The sequence below is a fragment of the Triplophysa rosa genome, linkage group LG22, assembly GCF_024868665.1.
Source record: "Triplophysa rosa linkage group LG22, Trosa_1v2, whole genome shotgun sequence".
Lineage (NCBI taxonomy): Eukaryota > Metazoa > Chordata > Actinopteri > Cypriniformes > Nemacheilidae > Triplophysa > Triplophysa rosa.
In genome coordinates this window covers 12,255,265-12,275,543 of record NC_079911.1, presented here as the reverse complement: position 1 = coordinate 12,275,543, position 20,279 = coordinate 12,255,265, and the positions used below count along the sequence as shown (strand labels likewise).

The 20,279-nt window shown below is 38.3% G+C and overlaps 1 protein-coding gene across 1 annotated transcript; it reads right to left on the bottom strand.

Moving 5' to 3' along the window:
• Positions 1-186: 186 nt before the first annotated feature.
• On the bottom strand, positions 187-18,978 carry ehd1b (EH-domain containing 1b). The gene is made up of 5 exons (XM_057321762.1): positions 18,191-18,978; positions 10,105-10,202; positions 2,356-2,768; positions 1,883-2,047; positions 187-1,737 (listed from the first exon to the last, which is right to left on the bottom strand). Exons 1-5 carry the CDS (start codon positions 18,589-18,591, stop codon positions 1,216-1,218), a joined length of 1,599 nt encoding a protein of 532 aa, XP_057177745.1. The 5' UTR covers positions 18,592-18,978; the 3' UTR covers positions 187-1,215.
• Positions 18,979-20,279: the final 1,301 nt, after the last annotated feature.

Here is a 20,279-nt window from a genome sequence, read left to right as displayed (position 1 = left end):
AGATTTTACACAGCCCCAGTTTAGCTTTACATTGGGGGCAATAAATCGATCAGACGTACAATGTACCAAAACCTTTTTATTTCAGTGATTACAAATCTTATGTTTACAAAAAATACCCTTTTATAATATAAACAGCCTTAGCTGAATAAAAAAAACATAAGCTGTCAGTCAGACAAGCACAAAATGCAGGCTTGTTGTATCTTTTTATTGCAAACAAGACCAAAAAATATACATATGAAAAGCATTCATAGATGGAGTGTAAAGAGCTTTTTGTATTAGCAGGCTGAGGCACTTAAACCATGACTCATAACACAACATGAATTAACAAAGTACTTGTTTAAAACATGACTGTCGTCATGTGTTTTTACAGTTTAAACAATTTGAAAATCTGTACAAAGTCAAACTACTTTGTAAAACACAAATAGTATTAACGGTAGACTACATCCTACTCATTTCAGAGCAAAATGAAAGAGAAGAACCATGGAAGGAAAGCATCCCAGGTGTAATTTAATAATAACCAAACTTAATGGCACAACACAATTAGATGAACAGTTAATCATTTATGGATTCTACAAACACATCCCTGCTTATCCATTGACAAACTTGAGGAAAATAATGATTAAATCAGACAAACTTAAACTATAAGGATTGTGTCATATTGTGTAAGTATACTGTAGATTAACAATATGCACAACATAGACCATCATATAATTCACAAGAGTTAAACAATTTCTCCCAGCATAACTTTAAATTTGAGAAATAAAGTACAGGAGAAAAGCATTAATATGATATGCAACAATTTAATGACAAGTTTCATGTTAAACGTGAACAATCTCTTTGACCTCCAAGAGCTTTTTAATACAGACATTTTGGTCATAGTGAAAATTTCCTAACAGCATACCATTGTAAAAACTGAAACAGGCTTAAATTAGAATTTGAGAAGCTAATTTATTAATATTCTTGGTTTCAATTAAGTTGATATCTACCTGTTCTAACAACAACAAAGATGATACAAATATGAGCATAATTATGAAAATAAACTGTAGAGATGTATAAGTTAAAAGCTGTTTGGCTCTTTTTCACAGCTAACACATATCGTTTAATTACATCATAAACTCTGTTTATATATTTGTTATATTCATAAACCGCTCTTCCACCCATATACACAACCTCTCTTCAATTAGGCTCAATAATACAATTTCCCCCTAAATTTGATCACTGTCCTCGTTTAGAAGGAGGCACAAGGTGATCCGGAAGCTCAGCGGGTAACTCGTGACCCTCTAGTTTAACCTTGATGAGGTGGTTAGCCAGGGCGAACTCCTCATCATCCAGGAAGCCATCATTATCCACATCAGCAAGCTTCCAGATTTTCCCTAGAACAGTGTTAGGCAGCTTGGATTTAACCATCTCCTTCTTGGCCATAGCACCTGAGACCTTCCCGTTGACAGGCGACAGGGTGTAGAAGATCTCATCATAAGTTGGTTTGTCTTTTATCACAACCCACTCCAGCTCATCGATGCCTTCGCCGGCTCCCTCTCCGTAGCCGTGCCCGAAAGGTCCATTCATGGTGCCCTCAAAAGCACCACCCTGGACAGACTGGCTGGGCATGGCAGCCTCCTCCTGGCGAACGAGGGTCATAAGTTTGGCAATGTCGTTGGCCAACATGTCCTCCACTGCTTCCAGTAGCTTAGGCTTCATTACCTGAAACTTACTGAAGTCCTGGGCAGCAAGGATTTCCTAATGATGAAAACAACAAGATGGAATTAAGGCAAACCTTAGAAGTGACTATATGTTTTTGAACTCAATTTCTTTTGAAATATTTTTGATTATTTAGAAAATGTTTTGCTAAATGATGAGTTTGGATAAAATGTTGTCCATGTACCTGCATTTTAGACAATTGAGGGAAATCCCCAGGGGATATCTGATGTTCTTTTTCAATCTTTGCATAGATTTCACCCAGGTTAGCGATGAGCTCCTTTTTCTTATTCTCTTTCCCAAACATGTTTGGCATTTCTTTCTTCAAAGCACTGATGATGTAGGCATGGACCTGGACCAAGAAAAAGTATAATTGTTTAATCTAAATTGCAGATATTAATTATGTCATTGTCTGAGGTATTCTCCAAATTACAAATGTTTACCACAGCAACTGACAATTTTCAGAGGTGACCACATGAGGGCATCACACACTACATTGAACAAACTAACAAACCAGGATCATAATGTGAGATATGCCTGTAAAACTTTAAACAATATTTTAAATATGCATTATTATTATACCATTTCATATGCAATACTTAAAAATGCTCAACAACACTTTTAAATGCGACTACAATTACAAAAGCCTTCATTTTCTACCTTTGCCAGACGTGCCCGTTTGATAAGATCATTCAGCTTGCGCAGCGCTGCGTTACGCGGAAGTCCTTGCATGTCGCGGAAAAGGTCCTGCTCCTCTGCCTCAAACAGTTTCCTGTTATCCGGAACCTGCAGCGGCTGAGCCCAGAATGAGCCAATATACACTCGGATGACCTCTGGGGTGTTGACGATTTTACCAAGCGACCACATGAGGGCGCCATAAACCCTCATGAGCTGCTGGGTGCCGATCTGGTCGGCTTTGTTGAGAACCACTCGCATCTTGTCCTCGTGGTTCTTCAGGGCCCGGATCACCTGGGAGAACTCATCGGAGATGTCCAGCTTGTGCGCATCGAAGAGAAGAATGATGCGGTCCACACGTTCAGCAAACCACTCGAGAACTGCAGCAAAATCATAACCTGGAAGAGTAGCGTAGAGGTGAGTATGACATAAGACATGAAATTATAATACAAGACACAAGACTGTTTAATCCACTTAGTCATTTATCATATTTATTCCAAGAGGGTAAGGTTTGGGGGTAGGGGATAGAAAATATAATTTGCCTAATATAAAATCAACTGAAGTCACTCAATGTAGTAAAAAAACATGATTGTGTGTTCTGAATCCTGACAATGTAGTACACTCTTCCCGTGACCGGCTAAAGGGCAGTACATCAGTCACCAGCATGATGCTCTTGAACTTCCTAATCTTGCCCACATCACTCTACATCTCCATCCGAACACACAACCGTGCATACATCCACACAACTTGCACAATTAAAAAATACTGTGTTCCGGTTTTACTACACCTAAACTGACACTGACAAACAGGAAAGAGAATAAATTGTCCTGTGGACATACTGGCCGAAAAGATCTCATGTTTGGTTATTATTTTCTTATCTAACAGTTTAAAAAATTTTCAGGGAACAAAGAGAAATATAAGTATATCTGTTTTGACAGTAACCAAGGTGCCAAAAATACCTTTAGGATGCTGGCATATAAAATGAATGCAGAACAATGCATGTTAATGAAAAACATTTGGTAGAGATATTATTTCAGCTATTCAGGGTTTATAGAGCAAAATGCATAAGACGCACAATCATTTTTAACAAGGGCCAGAATAAAATTGCTTGCCTCTAGATCTCAGTAGTGTTTTGGCTCACAGCAAGTCCAACTACATTTCTTACTGGGACAGAAGTTATCAATTTAGATTTTGATTATGCAGAGAGAGTGTGGAGGCCAGTTGTAAGGGCAGAGAACAGGAAGGACTGCATCCCAGCTCCCAAGTTTTATGTCGAAGTCATCAGGATGTAAAACCTGGATCTGAAATCAACATGGGGGTGACTTCAACGAGTCAGGCCTTTTTCTTTATCAGCTACTATCCTTCACAAACATATATATATATATATATATATATATATAAAGCAATTGTTCCTACTATGGTAGTCAATGGTGGACTGTTTGGTTACTGAACTGTTTGGTAACAAGCATTCTTCCAAATATCTCTCTCTGTGTTCATCAGAACAAAGACATTTGTACTGATCTGGAACAACTTGAGGGTGAGGAAATGAAGACAGAATTTTCATTTTTGGGTGAATGGTTACTTTAATAAGAAAACGCATGTTAGGACGAATGAATTAATAATTAAAGATGCACCGAAGAAACTTTATATATGGTAAAATAAAACCAACATGCTGATTTTCTGAAATGGAAATCACACCAGGTGTCTGCAAGGGTGCCAGCTTTGTATGAACTGTACATAATATGCTTGAAAGTTTACAACCCACACAAAGACCACCATAAATAGACATGGTGAGTACATGCTGGTCTGAAGGTTGGTCTAAATGTCAGTAATGAGGGAGAATGTATGAGGTAAATCTAAACAAAAGATAATCTTTAGTATTGCCTTCTCCAGAACAGATATTAACCCACAATCTATTATTATCTATTAAAATAACCATTCTGAGATACTTCAGGCATGATACGTGTAATTTCACAGGGTCCTGGTAAAAGTTAACCCCTACACCCTGGAATTTGTTCTTCAAACCCTAACCATGCGTAGTCTATTTGTAATACAAATAATTAACCATATGTGACCCTGGATCACAAAGTCAGTCTTAAGTAGCACGGGAACATTTTTAGTAAAAGACAAAAATACATTGTGTGGGTCAAAATTATCGATTTTTCTTTTATGCCAAAAATCATTAGGATATTAAGTAAAGATCATGTTCCATGAAGATATTTTGTAAATTTCCTACCTTAAATATATAAAAACTTTATTTTTGCGAGTGGATGGTCTGCCACAGTGCCCCTGATTAACAACTTCAAAGACAATTTTCTCAATATTTTGATTTTTTTGCGCTCTCAGATTCCAGAGTTTTAAACGGTTGTATCTCAGCCAGATATTGTCCTATTCTAACAACTCATATATCAATAGAAAGTTTATTTATTCAGCTTTCAGATTATGTAAAAATCTCAATATCGAAAAATTGACCCATAAGACTGGTTTTGTTGTCCAGGGTCACATATAATAAAAAAGTTTGGATTTCTCTTGTAGTGTTTGTAGTTATGTCCGCATGGAACGCTCATAACTAAGCTGCAGCAGTTTCCGAGACAACAGTTGTGAATGGTTGATAGCAAACGTCAGCTTGCATATGATTGGGACCAGATGATTTGCTAGACACAATAAAAAGCAGGTTAAAAGGACTGTGGCTTATTTGTTCTTGTCTACTTCAAAAACTGTGTCTACTTCTCTGACATATTCTACAGTTTAACCTTAACTTTAAATACTTAAAATGTATTTTGAAGTTCCAACTAATAGATCTTAAAAGTCTGGGTATGTTCAACAATGATAATACAGACTCTCTGCATGATACAAACACTGTATTGGTGGTGCCATTGTTCCTGCTAAATATTAACCCAACAATGATCTTTGCAATCATACTGTAGGTTTTTTCTGCCATAATGCTAATCTAGTAGATATGACAACCTAAAAAAGTCTTTACATTAGTTTTTCTGATTTAAAAATGTATTTTCCGAGTAATACGCCTCGGCTACCATTTTACCAGCAACAACTGAGAAAGAATTGTGGGAGGGGTTCCAATGGAAATGTTGTGTGCATTCATTTGTGCTTGAAAGGAAATGATCTCTTTCCAGTACCACTGAAATCCTGAAAAACACCGAGAAACAAACAATGCACAGATCTGATAAAATAATCTCAGTTAACAATAGCAGACTTTAATAACTGTTTATTAAGTTAATAACTGTGCATCACGTTGTCAGTGTATCAGAATTAAATCTGTATAATAAAACACAACACCTGGCAGTGCCTTGCTACTTTATCAAGGCCACTGCAACGACAGGTGCATCAGTCCTCAACAGATGTGATTTCAGGACAAAAAAAGGCTGTGATAGGCCACCTAAGTGTATTCAGTGAAGCACTATCTGATTTCGAGGAGCACAGTGATGAAACAAGACACGCTGCTAGGGTTATTCAGCCATGAAGAATTAGGGCAGACACTGTGTACAGTAAACAACAGAGGTACTAGAATGGAGCCCTGTGGAACATCACCCAGTATGAGACTCTGTTAAGGACAGAGAAATGTTTAAAAAGCACACTGAATGGAAAGGGAGTGCCCACAAAGGAATCACTATAGCATTTGAATCCACATTTACATACTTAACAAAATAACTACAGAAGTTTACATTGCTTATTACAACATTTTCCCTATAAGCAAATGAAAGTGATCAAAAAATGATTTGGCTTGAAACCCTAGGGTAATTGTGCTATTAGGGAGAAACGTGTCAGTGTTTTAGGACTAGCACAGATTGAGGCAACATGACTTAAAGGCACATGTGGATTCATTTTAAGTATGTTGTAGTTCATGGAAAGCCTAACAGAGGTCAGGAGGAGAAGAACAGCTGTGAAGTCAGCAGAGAGAAGATTATTAACCAACCTCACAAGATCTACACCTGAGCTTGACAGAAGACAGACTTCGTACAATTGCATTCACTTATCCTCAAGCTGTAAAATGGCCTTTTAGCAATTCTACTACAGTATGAAAGAGCACTGGTTTATTTTACAGTTTATTACCTGGGAGTGGCTCTTTCATCTGTTCTCCAAAGTATACAGGGGTTTAGAACCACAATATGGAGACCACATTGTTGTGAAGAATGAAGTGGGAGGAGATAGTACAAGACAAAGAGCATAATAAAACTACTCGACGAACAAAATAAGGCAGGAGAAATGGATTGAATTAAAATAGCACGCACGCTCGTCTGCTTGCAAAACAACAGCGTGACTATGGCTACATCTCAAAATAGTTGTCATTCCTATCCGTGTTTTTTAGAAAAGGTGCATAACTCACTTCACTCCCATCATTCTCAGACAGACACAGATTTCCTACTAAACTTGCTTTTGAAGTTATCACACACGGCATCCTCTTGACTTCAGTCTGATATGATTGGCTATGTGCCAAACTCCAGACTATGCCCTGGCTATGACACACACTTTCCCTCCGTGCATGACTGCGTGTTATGCTGCCAATTCAACATTTTCCCTATGTACTTGACATGGGAGCCAAACGCTCACATTTTCCATGTTCGGATAATGACACTAGCAGGGCTTTCCTCACATTTCCCTCCACCAGCGTACAATTACTGTAACATTATAAAAGAGGAAGTTTTGAACACAATAGAGTCTGAATCTTTAAATAAACTCAACCCGTGAAGAAACGCGCTAGCAATATCTCAGTGAATACTTTTATGAGACAATTTGTACAACGGGAAATACTAACTTTAATCCCAAAACCAATTGCACCTAGTGGCATCTAATACGTGCCCATTATCTGTGTCCTTAGAATTAGCTGCCACACCTTGTAAGCCTTCACCATCTTCACTTTCAATCTTTATGGCTCTCATTCTGCCCCCGAGCAAGAACGAGGGCAAAGGGTGGCTACCACCATCTCTCTCTCGTAATGAGTCCAAGACCTTGTGACTCTCACACCGTGTGTGTAATTTCAGTGTGAAGTAGAAAGGATGTATCTTGCATACTTTGTCAGCACGTGTGATTCCACACGTGCTTTCATACCCATATATTATCCCTGGAATACAGTGTTTTGTCATTCACTAATGATGTTTTTACACCCGCTTTAGGCTCTGCCAAGCTCTGGGGGGAAGAGTTGCTCATCAGAGACCACAAGGTGCGGTCCGTTTGGAAGCCAACCTAAATAATAAACATGTAAGAGGGAGATGTACAATATGGAATTTGAGCGTTCTACAACACCTTGTTAGTATCATCCAACCATGTCTGTACTCCCTCATGGGAGCATTTCTTGCATAACTAATTTTCATATGCATATTTTGAGCAGATCACTCCCCTACATTAAAAGTGATACTATCATGTACAAGATAAACTATAGACCATTTAGCAAGACTGGTCTATTGACCACTTCAGATGACGTAAACAACACTGGTTCAACGATGGTCCAGAAGAACTTCCCGTTTCACTACATAAACATTTGAACAAAACTCAATCAACAGAATATTTATAACAGATTTAAAATGTTAAACAAATATCTTTAACATTACCATTCATTCATTCATTCATTCATTCATTCATTCATTCATTCAAGATTAAAAATAATATTAAGTAATAAAAACCAAAACCGGAAGTGCTTCTGCTTACATCTTGCGAAGTGGTCTACTACAGTAAACAACACTGGTCCTGAAGTACTTTCTCTTTTAATTTTTTAACACTATATGTTCAAATGAAATACAACCAACAGAATTGAGAACTGAATCAAAATGTTAAAGGAACTTCTTTAAGATTTAAAAGGAATGAAATTTTGTATGAAATTTAGCGGCATCTAGTGGTGAGGTTGCGAATTGCAACCAACGGCTCACTCCACCCCTCCCTTTCGAAGCACTACGGTGGCTGACACAGAACTAAGATGTTGTCACGTTTCCGCTTCTTTGCTGCTGGAGAAAACGTATTTACGAAACGCACTTTGTAAAGCATTTTTTTCCGTTTAGGGCTACTGTAGTAACAACATGGCAAATTCCATTAAAGGGGTCCCGCGATGTATGTCGATAGAAATAGCTCATTCTAACGTAAGAAAAACATAATGCTTCATTGTGCAAGGTCTTTACACACCGCTGAAGACATAGTTATATGTCTATTATATGTACTGTAATATTATATGTATACAGTATTATTTAATTTCTGTGAATAGATCCTCCAAAAAATGACACATTGGACCTTTAATTTAATAAAAAAATTGAACTGAAAAATTGAATTTCAAAAAACTGAAACAGGAAGTGTATCAGGACCATCTTGCAAAATTGTCTACAGTACATCTTGTAAATGCATTGTTTTCACTGAACTGTGTTACATGCGAGTTCAAACTTGTGAATAAAGGCTTTTGGTTCAACTAAGTTCATTTCTATATAACCAAAACTAAAAACAAGAATATTACTGATCAAACCACTGAAGATCTTCACCATTTTTAACTACTATACATTTAATATATCTAAGAATCACACTATTATGGCATTGTGAACAAGATATCAATATCATATTACACTCCTTCCGATTCCCACCATGATATATAATACCACATTTTATGCTCTGTGGTACCATGGTATTACTGGAGCAAGTCCAAACAACAGTACTACAACTGTGCTCTTGCTTGTCAGGTACAAAAGGCAAGAAAGCCACTCAAAACAAAAAGAAAAGAAAACCTGTGCTGACATGCACCTATGCATGTATGACAAAACAATAACACAAAACCAAATTGTTGAACATGAATGTACTCAGACAGCCCAAACGTTTGTATGTCTTTACTGCTCCCGGTCTGTTCCGCGGCAACGTCTGTTTCCTGTCCTATGATGGCCCCCCCTTTGTCAGACCGTTATCTGTAGATGCCACTCACCCTCTGATCACATATTCACAGTCTTCAGGGAAAGGCACAGAGATGCCTGCACACACACTTACACACGCCACACCAGATAGACAAGCACAGGAAGGGTTCCAGCGTGACACCGGTTAGCTCCGTACACAATGCGCTCTTAGAATTTACTTGAAATAAACAAACATCACTGTGCTACATTGTAATCCTTGGTCAATATACTTCCAGGAAATCCAAAAGCACATTTTTACTCTTTTTATTAAGTCAATAAGCAATCAAATAGACTTACTAAGGTGTAACTGAATATTAAATTGATATTCATTATTAATTTGCTTTATGTTTGCATTATTAAATCCAGGGGTTGGCAGAAGTATGTATTCAGAAGAGTCCACAAATGATTAAAAATGATAAATTGACAAATGACAATTCATAGTGTCTGACGGGAATAGACAGCCCAATTGTCACAATAAACGTATGAGCTTTTCAACTTCCTTTCCTTCCTACAGGAAAAGAGCCTATGGAAGGTGCATGAGTTTGTTGTGCTATAATGTAAACAGGGAAACTAAAAATACTTCCCTCTTAACACGGTAATGCATCAGTAACTGTAACTCTTTTGCTTAAGCCATAGGTTTAATGACTATAAGCAATGTAAGCAAAAAAAATCACTTACACACGCAGTTACCGATGCAAATGGAGGTCATAATAATAGGACACAGAATATGACGGGGTAACTACGGGAAGGGAAGTCAGGGGACGGTAAAGAAGGGGAAGGTGGGGGGAGGGTGTGGAGTTTAAGAAACCAAGACAAAGAAGCATAAGGGAATAAAGACAGCAATACAAACACCAACCTCGGCTGATTCTCTGCTTCTCTCCGGCCAGAATTCCAGGAGTGTCTATGATGCTGATGCTCTCCAGCACTGGATTTGGCATCTGAGCACATACAAACCTGACAAAGAGAATCAGACATTTCAAATAGATACACACTATCAGACAATGTAAAACACATATGATTTGGGCATGGGCTGTTTTAAGGTATACCGCAGTTTGGAAAAGCCACGGTTTTAAAACCACTAAAAGTTCACTGATTTAACCTACTACTAACCTACTTTAACATACTGTTCATGTTTACTACTGTTCCAAATATTTTGTGTTGCTTAAAAATCTAATCTATTGTGTTCAATGTTTTTTACTCAGACATTTAAAATAACACATTTTAAAGCTGCAACCGCAATACCGCCATACCGTGATGGTTACTGCCAAAATCTCATACCGACCCATGCCTAATATGATTTATGTCTTATGATTGATGTTTTTAGTGCAAAGGAATTCCCTTCTTACCAGAACTCTTATCATCCCAGCTCTTACCTCGGCTTTTCAGTGAACCAATCCGTGCTTTTTATCTTTCTGTATGTTTTTCATTTATGTGCTAACATTACAGGCATGATATCCCTGTTTTTTAGCATTCCAGCACATTTTAGTCATTCAATCTTCAAGCTCCAACTAGTACGTTCCCCCGGCATATTTTTCTTACTCCCCTATCGGTTTTCCAGAACCAGAGCCATCACTTTTTCTCTCAGTGCTGCTATCTTCACTCCAGACAATTATTTCCCTTCTGCATGCGTTCCACTCAGTATCCGACACACTTCCATTTAGGGCTGTGTATTGGCAAGTGCCTCCCGATACGATACATATCACGATAGATGGGTCACGATACAATATATTGCTATGTATTTCGATACGATACACATTTGCGATATATAGCAATACTTTAAATAGAAAATGTAAAAAGTAGAGCTAGAAATACAGCATGCTGTGCACCACCGGGGGTTTTCTGTAAGGATAAGTGTAAAAACATCCCTTACCTCTGCAGAGTGGCCATGATGTGGGATGCATGGACCTTTAGATCAGAGGTTTGGGTTCTCAAACTGTGGACTGCGCCCCTCAAGTGGGTAGCACAGGGGAATAAGGTGGCTCACGCAAGTCACTTGGCTGTTGTGGTGCATTACAGTTAAAACAATGAACATGGGCAGTATAAAACCCCTGGTTCATCCGTGCTGTAAATGTGCTGGTGTCACATCCGTGAAAGCACAATAAATGTCATTGTTACTTTTCTTAATAAACTTTTTGTCTAATGCACTGCAGTAACCAAGTGACTTGTGTCATGACTTGCGAAGCCTACAAACAGCATTTAATTTATATAACTCTTTACTCCATGACTTATTTTGAAAACCAAAGCACACCCACACATCAGCTCTGAGAGCTCCAAGCGTTCTTATATTTTTCGCCATGCTCGCTTCCACTTACTTTTGGCCGTATGTATATGACATGATTTAAAAAAAATTATTGATAGGTATTCACTATCGAAAAAAAAAACATTTGAGATAGTTACATGTATCGATATTTTTGCACAGCCCTACTTCCATTTGACTAAGACTGTGTATTTTGCCTCATGTATTAGTGTAAAGCCAAGTTTGCAGGACATGAACAGATATACATTTATCCAATTGTTGCACAGCTGTCTGGAATATTTTATTTTAAATATGCCATTTAATGACCAAATGATCATAGAAACAATGTCTAACAGACGACCACTCATCCAGACAATTTTTGTTGCTTATTTAGCTGTACTACTGATAAACTAAAAAGATATTGAAAAATATATATACAGAATGCCCTGCAAGTCAGTTTAGATAACAGCATCTACTAAATGCGTAAATAAACCCCTCCACTGAATATACACACTCCTCTACTATTGTTCTTTAAAGTCTTGCCATTCAAATAGGCCTAATATTTGGAAAGGTTTATGGAAAGTATGACTAGTCTGTTTAACCAACTGAATATTTGAACTCTGACTTCAAAATATTTGTGTTCATGATAAATTAAGAAAAATAGTAATTTCAACAGCATTGGTTTCAGAAATTGGACCATGTGGATACAAAGCCATCAATATTAAAGGAGGGATTAAAAGTTAAAAAGTAACATTCGTAATCGTAAAATTTTCCACGCGACTCCGGTGGTTCAGTATTAATTAATATAATGTGACAAGGATACTTTTTGTGCGCAAACAAACAAAACTAACAACTATTTTCAAACACTTCCTGAATTGAGTGCTAGTTTCCAGCACCCGTTCCCGAGAGCCACACGACAGTGCATCCGGTGTCAGCATCGCTCGACGCATGCTCGTACTGACGAAGAGCCTGTGTGGTCAGAACGCACATGCGTCGAGCGATGCAGACACCGGATGCACGGTCACGTGGCTTGTGTCTTTGGTTGCGTTGCAATTTATGGAGGAGTCAGAAAGCTTCCAAAACTACCTTAATTTGTGTTCTGGGGGAAAACGGAGGTCCTAGGGATGTTAAACTACTTGAGGGTGAGTAATTAATGGTAGAATTTTCATTTTTGGTCGGAGCTCACCTTTAAACAACGTGACAACAATGCAGATAGACACCAGAATACACACCAGACTTCAGCAGCCCACATGAAGAAATACTTTAATATTTGCTACAGTAAACTGCAGTAAAATGTCTAGACCAGTGGTTCTCAAACTTTTCAGATCAAGTACCACCTTTAATCAAATTTGTTGTTCCAAGTACCACCGACTGACCGCCATAGAAAACCACATGAATAAACACTCAAATTAATAGTAGAGCTGTGAACCTTTATCTTTACACATGGTCCTCCAATTCTAATGTATTATTAATAATACAAACACTTTTTTATTTACTTGCTGTTTTCAAACTAAATAACATGTTTTTCAAGTTAGTCAGCAGTAATTGTGGACACAATACTTCTGTGCACTGTAAACACGGCTCTGTAAATTACTTATATGGGGGATTTATTAACTTTGTGGGGACTGGCAGAAAGACTACAAACCTATATTAAAGACAAACAATGTGGAAAGAACATTTAACACAGAAGATAAGTATACGTAGAGACTCACCATTTACTGCAGCGGCTCTTGTCAAAGTGTGCAACGCGCGTTTCATTAATTTAACCTCGAGTAGACGCAGACGTGTATTGAATTAGCGCTTTACAGCAATGACAACAGTTTTCCACAGCGGTTCAATTGCAGAAATACATAGGAAGCTTAATTTACACACGTAGCTCATCGGAAGAGAGAGAGTGAGAGATGTACAAGTGCCTGTCTGCTCCCGCTCTGTGTTTGAGCTCGCTGTCACGCGCGTGAGTTACATCATCGACCAATGACAAATAAACAATAATTCATACAACTATATTAAAATTGTACATAGGCCGAGATGTATTCTGTATTTATCCATCATGTATTAAACATTTGAAATAGTATTTATAACACTTTAAAACGTAATGTAAACTAAAATATATTGTTTTTAATTTCCTGTCGTGTCACGTACCTCTTCAAGTACCACTAGTGGTACCACATGGTCTAGACCAGTGGTCACCAACCCTGCTCCTGGAGATCGACCGTCCTGAAGATTTCAGCTCTAACCCCAATCAAACACACCTGAACTATCTAATCAAGGTGTTCAGGTAAGATAAATCATTTACAATAAACACTGACTGCAGTATTCCAGTGCAGTAAAAAATAAGAATCGTCATTTTTTATTTCATGGTGACTTTAATACATTATAGTGATTAATATGATATAGTAGCATATACTGCAGTTCACTTAAGTAAATGTAATGGTATACCACAATATTTTCATGTGGGAAAACCTCCCATTCACTTTTAGGAAAAGAGTAAGGATAGACTCCTTATAAAGAGTAACTTATTAGCTTGCATTGTGGAAGTCACAACATAAAATGGTCCCCAAGACAAGAATACTGTAAATTCAAAGATGAAAACACCATTCCACCTGCCAATGTAATATTCAGGGTACGTTTTTATTATGTAGTTTATTCAAGAAATATTTCAAAAACCACCAGCTTACAGGACAATATGGATTTCTTGGGAAGATATGTCTTATATGCACAAACTCAAATGACTGGCACTAACAGTGCATGTTGCGTAACATCAAAGATCGCCACCAACTCATAACCGACTGTAAATTAATCTTAGTAGTGGTTTAAATACCATAGGGCTTTGCACAATCGAGACATGTCCAGCTGCGGAACCGCAGCAACAGATTCTGAACAGCAGTTTCTGAACAGCAGCCACAGAAAGGAGGGGCGGAGCTTGCGTTCTTACACGAAGTCGTGCTACCTAGAGTCTTGGAGTGTGATTTACTATCGTTACATGCGAAAATTAGGGCTGTGTATTGGCAAGTGCCTCCCGATACGATACATATCACGATAGATGGGTCACGATACAATATATTGCTATGTATTTCGATACGATACACATTTGCGATATATTGCAATACTTCAAATAGAAAATGTAAAAAGTAGAGCTAGAAATACAACATGCTGTGCACCACCGGGGGTTTTCTGTAAGGATAAGTGTAAAAACATCCCTTACCTCTGCAGAGTGGCCATGATGTGCGATGCATGGACCTTTAGATCAGAGGTTTGGGTTCTCAAACTGTGGATTGCGCCCCTCAAGTGTGTAGCACAGGTGAATATGGTGGCTCACGCAAGTCACTTGGCTGTTGTGGTGTTTTACATTTAAAACATTGATCATGGGCAGTATAAAACCTCTGTTTCATCCGTGCTGTAAATGTGCTGGTGTCACATCCGTGAAAGCACAATAAATGTCATTGTTACTTTTCTTAATAAACTTTTTGTCTAATGCACTGCAGTAGCCAAGTGACTTGTGTCATGACTTGTGAAGCCTACAAACAGCATTATTTTATATAACTCATTAATCCATTACTTATTTTGAAAACCAAAGCACACCCACACATCAGCTCTGAGAGCTCCAAGCGTTCTTATATTTTTGCCATGCAATGGGACAACATTCCTATTCCTAAACTTGAGCAACTTGTCTCCTCAGTCCCCAGACGTTTGCAGACTGTTATAAAAAGAAGAGGGGATGCCACACAGTGGTAAACATGGCCTTGTCCCAACTTTTTTGAGATGTGTTGATGCCATGAAATTTAAAATCAACTTATTTTTCCCTTAAAATGATACATTCTCACAGTTTAAACATTTGATATGTCATCTATGTTGTATTCTGAATAAAATATTGAAATTTGAAACTTCCACATCATTGCATTCTGTTTTTATTCACAATTTGTACAGTGTCCCAACTTTTTTGGAATCGGGTTTGTAGAACAAAGCAGAAAACCATAAAACAATAAAACTAATACATTCATACAAAATGCCCACAAGTTTGAAACATTATTTCTAACACAATCAACAAGAACACATAAGCCAATACAATGAAACGCATTCATTATACAATAATTCTACACAAGATTGTTGTTTTAAATGGCTTTTTGTACTATACCTTAATGTATTATTATAACTTACACATGTAAGACCTGAAAAGTAGCCTTATTTAAGAATATCACGTTTTTGCATGTAACAATAGCAAATCACACTCCATGACTCTATAGGTGGCGCGACTTCGTGTAAGACCGCAAGCTCCGCCCCTCCATTCTGTGGCTGCTGTTCAGAAACTGCTGTTCAGAATCTGTTGCTGCGGTTCCGCAGCTGGACATCAAGGGCTCAGCATAGTCCAGGCGAATTGCGCTTTCGTTCTGCGTTTTGGGGTAAAACGAAGCTCGAAAACGTTGAGACGGTATAGTGTTTTCGAACAATCCAACACCCCTTTGTTTCTGGAGGCGGGGTTTACATGACGTATGCAAATAGCCTCTGCGCACGTGGCCACACAAACCACACACCCACCTATTACGTAATGGCCATGGACCAATGGTGGCTCGAGGGTGTTTACCGGCCAACACAAACTTTCCCGGAGAGTTCTGTTTGGTTTGCTGCGGCGAACTAGTGAAACGAATTGTCGTTTGGACCAGATTTTGTTCACAATCAGGTCACAGATGGTCGTTTTTCAAATTTCGAATGTAGTATGCTGAGCCCTTTATTGGCACAATCACTGTGAAAGCTTGGAACAGATATCTGAACTCAGCTTCTGGCAGGAAAGCTCACAGAGTGTCAGTCTGCAATCAAGTTTCACAATGCCAAATTCAATACAGAGCCTATGGAAAATGATGAACGCAGCTGCACAAGAGAACATACTTGAGTTACAGCATAGTAGTATGGAATGAGAAACTCCAGCACAAAGGTGGAGCATGAACACATAACTGTGATCTACTGGTACGCCCAAGGGGTTAATGTGTACTAAGAATCTAGACTTAAAGCAGTGGCCATAAGTTACACACTACGGCTAATAATATTAGCCGAGTTCTTTGCCAATAACCTTCAAGCTAAGGTCACAGGGAAAACGCTTGAGAATTGTTTTATTATGCTTGATAAGCATAATATAAAGGAAGCAGGTGTCAGAGAGCTAACCAGGGGACACTTTTAGGTGTAAGCCCATACGAAAGAAGGCTCAGAAATTGCTGAGTCAGTTCCCAAGATTATCTGCACAGTGAAGGGGGAATTCTTAGCTGAGTCAGTCTTTTTCTATCTTTTGACAAGCAAAGCTCCAAAAAAGTCACACAGGCCAAGAAGTGTCAAAATCTGGAAATGTAGCCAAATTCTGTCATTATCTTGTCAGATGACGATTTCCTTTAATATATGGAAAATGGAAATGAGTGGCAGGAATTTTCTTATTATTTTTTCTCTTTCACTGAAAAAGTCATGCGTGTTTGGAACTGCATAAAAGTATGCACAAACTACAGAATTTGTTTACCGATTACAGTGTAGAAAACCCAAACCAACTCAAAGAAACCCTGATTTGACCTCAGACAACACACACCATCAAGGTGAATACAAAGAGGGAGGACTGAAACTCCTCCCTAAGTCGTAAGTGAATTGTGAACCTATTCATTGCACAAGTCAAAGCAGCATTCAATCCAAGATTTCAAGTTCAAGGACATTTTCTTAGAATAAAACACTTTCTGCCAGCCCGGGCCTGTCGGGGTGTAAATACGATCCGTGCATAACACAATCCCCCAACCGAGCATTGACCAGCATGAAGCTCTGCTTCATTGAGGAAGTCCCACACGAGGCCTCCAACGAGCACAGTTCAAAAGGAAATGTGTAGTACTAGACCTTGAGAGAAACCACGCCCACCTCTTCCGAAATTAATTCAGCTTACCAACAGTCGATTTAACATGGACATGTCATGCGTGACGTGTTGAAGGCGACTGTGAATTGAACTGATACACCATGGTAAACTCCAACTCCTGTTTCTTTATGTCTTTCCTTATGGAGGGCCACATTCCCCAAGAGCTTGTTAAAAAAAAAGACCCTCGAAGGCCCCAGCAGCTGTCAAAACCAGTGTCAGCTGACATTCTTCTTAGAAGAGGGAACCAACAATTAATGAGAAAGATGTGTGCATAGAAAATATGGGAAACGGCTGATGTGGCCGCCGATACATGTCTGTGACTGAATAGTAAAATTTCAGGAGCAAATCACAGTCTTCATAAACTGACAGACTGGACCACTTGTGATTTGCTGATGGCTTAGACTGTAAAATCATGAAATACATAACTTAAAATTACAATATACATATATAGCAATATACTTTAAATACTTTTATCAATGATCTAAATGGGAGAATCTGGTAATATTTCAAATTCACCAATGTCAAAGCCCCACCCTTAAACATCCGAAGTAACAGCTGACAACGGCACTAATGCATTCAGAAAGGGTGCAGTAGGTTCATTCAGATGGAAAGCTTTTAATGTTCTTCTCAATATGTTTAAATAATGTTAAAATAATTCGTTCGTTCGTAACATACTCTTTTAAGACGACTAAAACAACGCCCCACACAGGTGAAACATTTAAAACTCATTTAATTAATTTTTTTTTAGGATTTATCTTTCATCACTTTAATTATTGAAAGTGCATAAAATGCACAAATAATCGTGACAAATGTTGATGAGGATCTTACCTGTTCAGAAAGGCGTTTCCAAAGGAATTTAGTTTTCGGAAAGGTTTCTTGGGGTCAACCACTAAAGCGTTGCCCGGAATGAGCCCCTCTTGGTCCCCGTGCATCACCGCAATGAATGAGTCGGTGGTCGGTTCGGGGCCTATGCGCATTCCAGGGAAATCCTGCTCCATGAGATGCCGAATAAAAGTGGTTTTTCCCGTGGAATACTGTCCCACTAAAAGTATCATTGGTTTGTTATCGAAATCGGCGTCTTCCAGAGCCGGAGAATGAAAGTCATGGAAGCGGTACGTGTCTTCCAACGGGAATAATTTGGTTTTGTAAAGCCGTCTCAGCCCGTCAGAAACAGTCTGAAATAGTTCGGGATCCTTTTTCTTCCCGTCCTTGTTCGCCCAGCTGAACATGTTGCAAAATTTGTGAACTAAACTTCTTATGTAAAGAGAAAAAAACACGTTGACAGTCCTTTAAAAATCGTTTACTTTTAAAGTTGTTGGGTTTTAAGACGTTTAATCCAACGGTTCGGATGAATTAACAGTCCGAGGCACAAAAGATTGCCAGCGTGGTGGTGGTGGGTTGGTCCCGAGCTGTCAGCTGTTCTGTTGGTTTATCTGTTTTACTATTAATTATTTTATGCAGACTGTCTCTTTTCCCTGTAAGACTGAAGTTAGTTGAGTCCTCAGTTGCTTCTGGATATTCGCTGGAAAGTCCGCAAGCATCGCACACTCCCACAGCACGAGCCCTCTGCGCGTACAAGTATGAGCTCACGCTGTCCCACTACATTTTAATACATTACTGTGGACCGGAACTCAGGGGAACTTCCAAAATAAAAGCCGCCACCCTCCCCTGGAGTTCTGTGAATAGTTTATCTCAAAAATGCTTTTGGAATCATGAAAGAAAGTATAAATTAATAAATGAAATAACGAATGAATGTATAATTTAGAGACCATAAATGACTGGATAGGAAACTTCTGCCTTATTTTACACCTTATATTTATCTTTCTGACGGTATTGGGGTTTTTTCAACAGGGTATCATATTTATTATTATAGTTTACTGAATTTATACAACAAAAGACCGTCATAAACCCTGTCTTTGAACATTTAACTGAATGACTGCTATATTTGTCCTCACTTCTGAAGTAAAAAGAGAGAAACTGTTGTTTGTGTGAATCTGTGCCAAAACACTGTCATATCGGCGTCCTACACTTATCACCCACTAATATGCGGCAGTGTTGCGCATGTTCCAGACAAAGATACTACTATATGAAAGTGAAAATGAAAGCTTTTAAAGTGTGTCTTACACTATTCCCTATGGATTGTAGGGAGTTCCCAGAGAACGGGTTCCATTCACCAGCTGTCACTAGGAAAGTTCAAATGTTTTCGTAAATTGATGAAATCATTTTCTTTTAGAAGAACAAATAACTTTACAATTGCACCGCTCTCATTTACTGTCTTCTTACTGGAAATAGTGTTTTTCACAACACATATTGTTTTTAAGGATCTTTACAGAATCATCATGATTTGGTGTTCCCAGCTGGTGGTGGGAAAAAACCTCAGGGAACCAGCTGGGGAGCAAACTTTCCTCTGGCAGGAATGTATATGCCAAAGTGTGTTGTTACAAGTGTTTATTAAACACATTTAAATATTACTCATGTTATTAACACCTTTTTTGAAGTCCATCCAAACTACAAGGATGCAGGCAAAGAAATGTCCTTTGGCTGGAATAGGATGTACTGTAATTGCCAGTCATACTTTAATTTATAGTCATTGGAGTCCATCCTAAACAACTAGAATTTACTATTCAGTGGCTGTCAGTTTATTCCGGTAACACTGGACAGATTCCTGTAAACACAGCCTTAATCTAAACAAAACTGAAAGTAAAACCATTTTGATATTTGCTGGATACTGGCTTTGGAATCAGTGTGTGGGTAAAGTGGAAGGTTTTGTACATTTAAGTGATGATGCAGATGAGATCACTCTTTTATCTCACTTTTTGTAATGTTCATGGGGTCAATGATGTATTGACCACTAAGCATGTGGTGTGACCAATAATAGCAATAACTGTATTAAATAAAAATAAAATACATGTAATTT

Coding starts and splice junctions, on each gene's coding strand:
- ehd1b (XM_057321762.1), bottom strand. CDS start 18,591: ATGTTCAGCTGGGCGAACAAGGACGGGAAGAAAAAGGATCCCGAACTA. Junction 10,203..18,190: donor GGAAACGCCTTTCTGAACAG/GTAAGATCCTCA, acceptor TCTCTTTGTCAG/GTTTGTATGTGCTCAGATGC. Junction 1,738..1,882: donor CTCAATTGTCTAAAATGCAG/GTACATGGACAA, acceptor TTTCATCATTAG/GAAATCCTTGCTGCCCAGGA.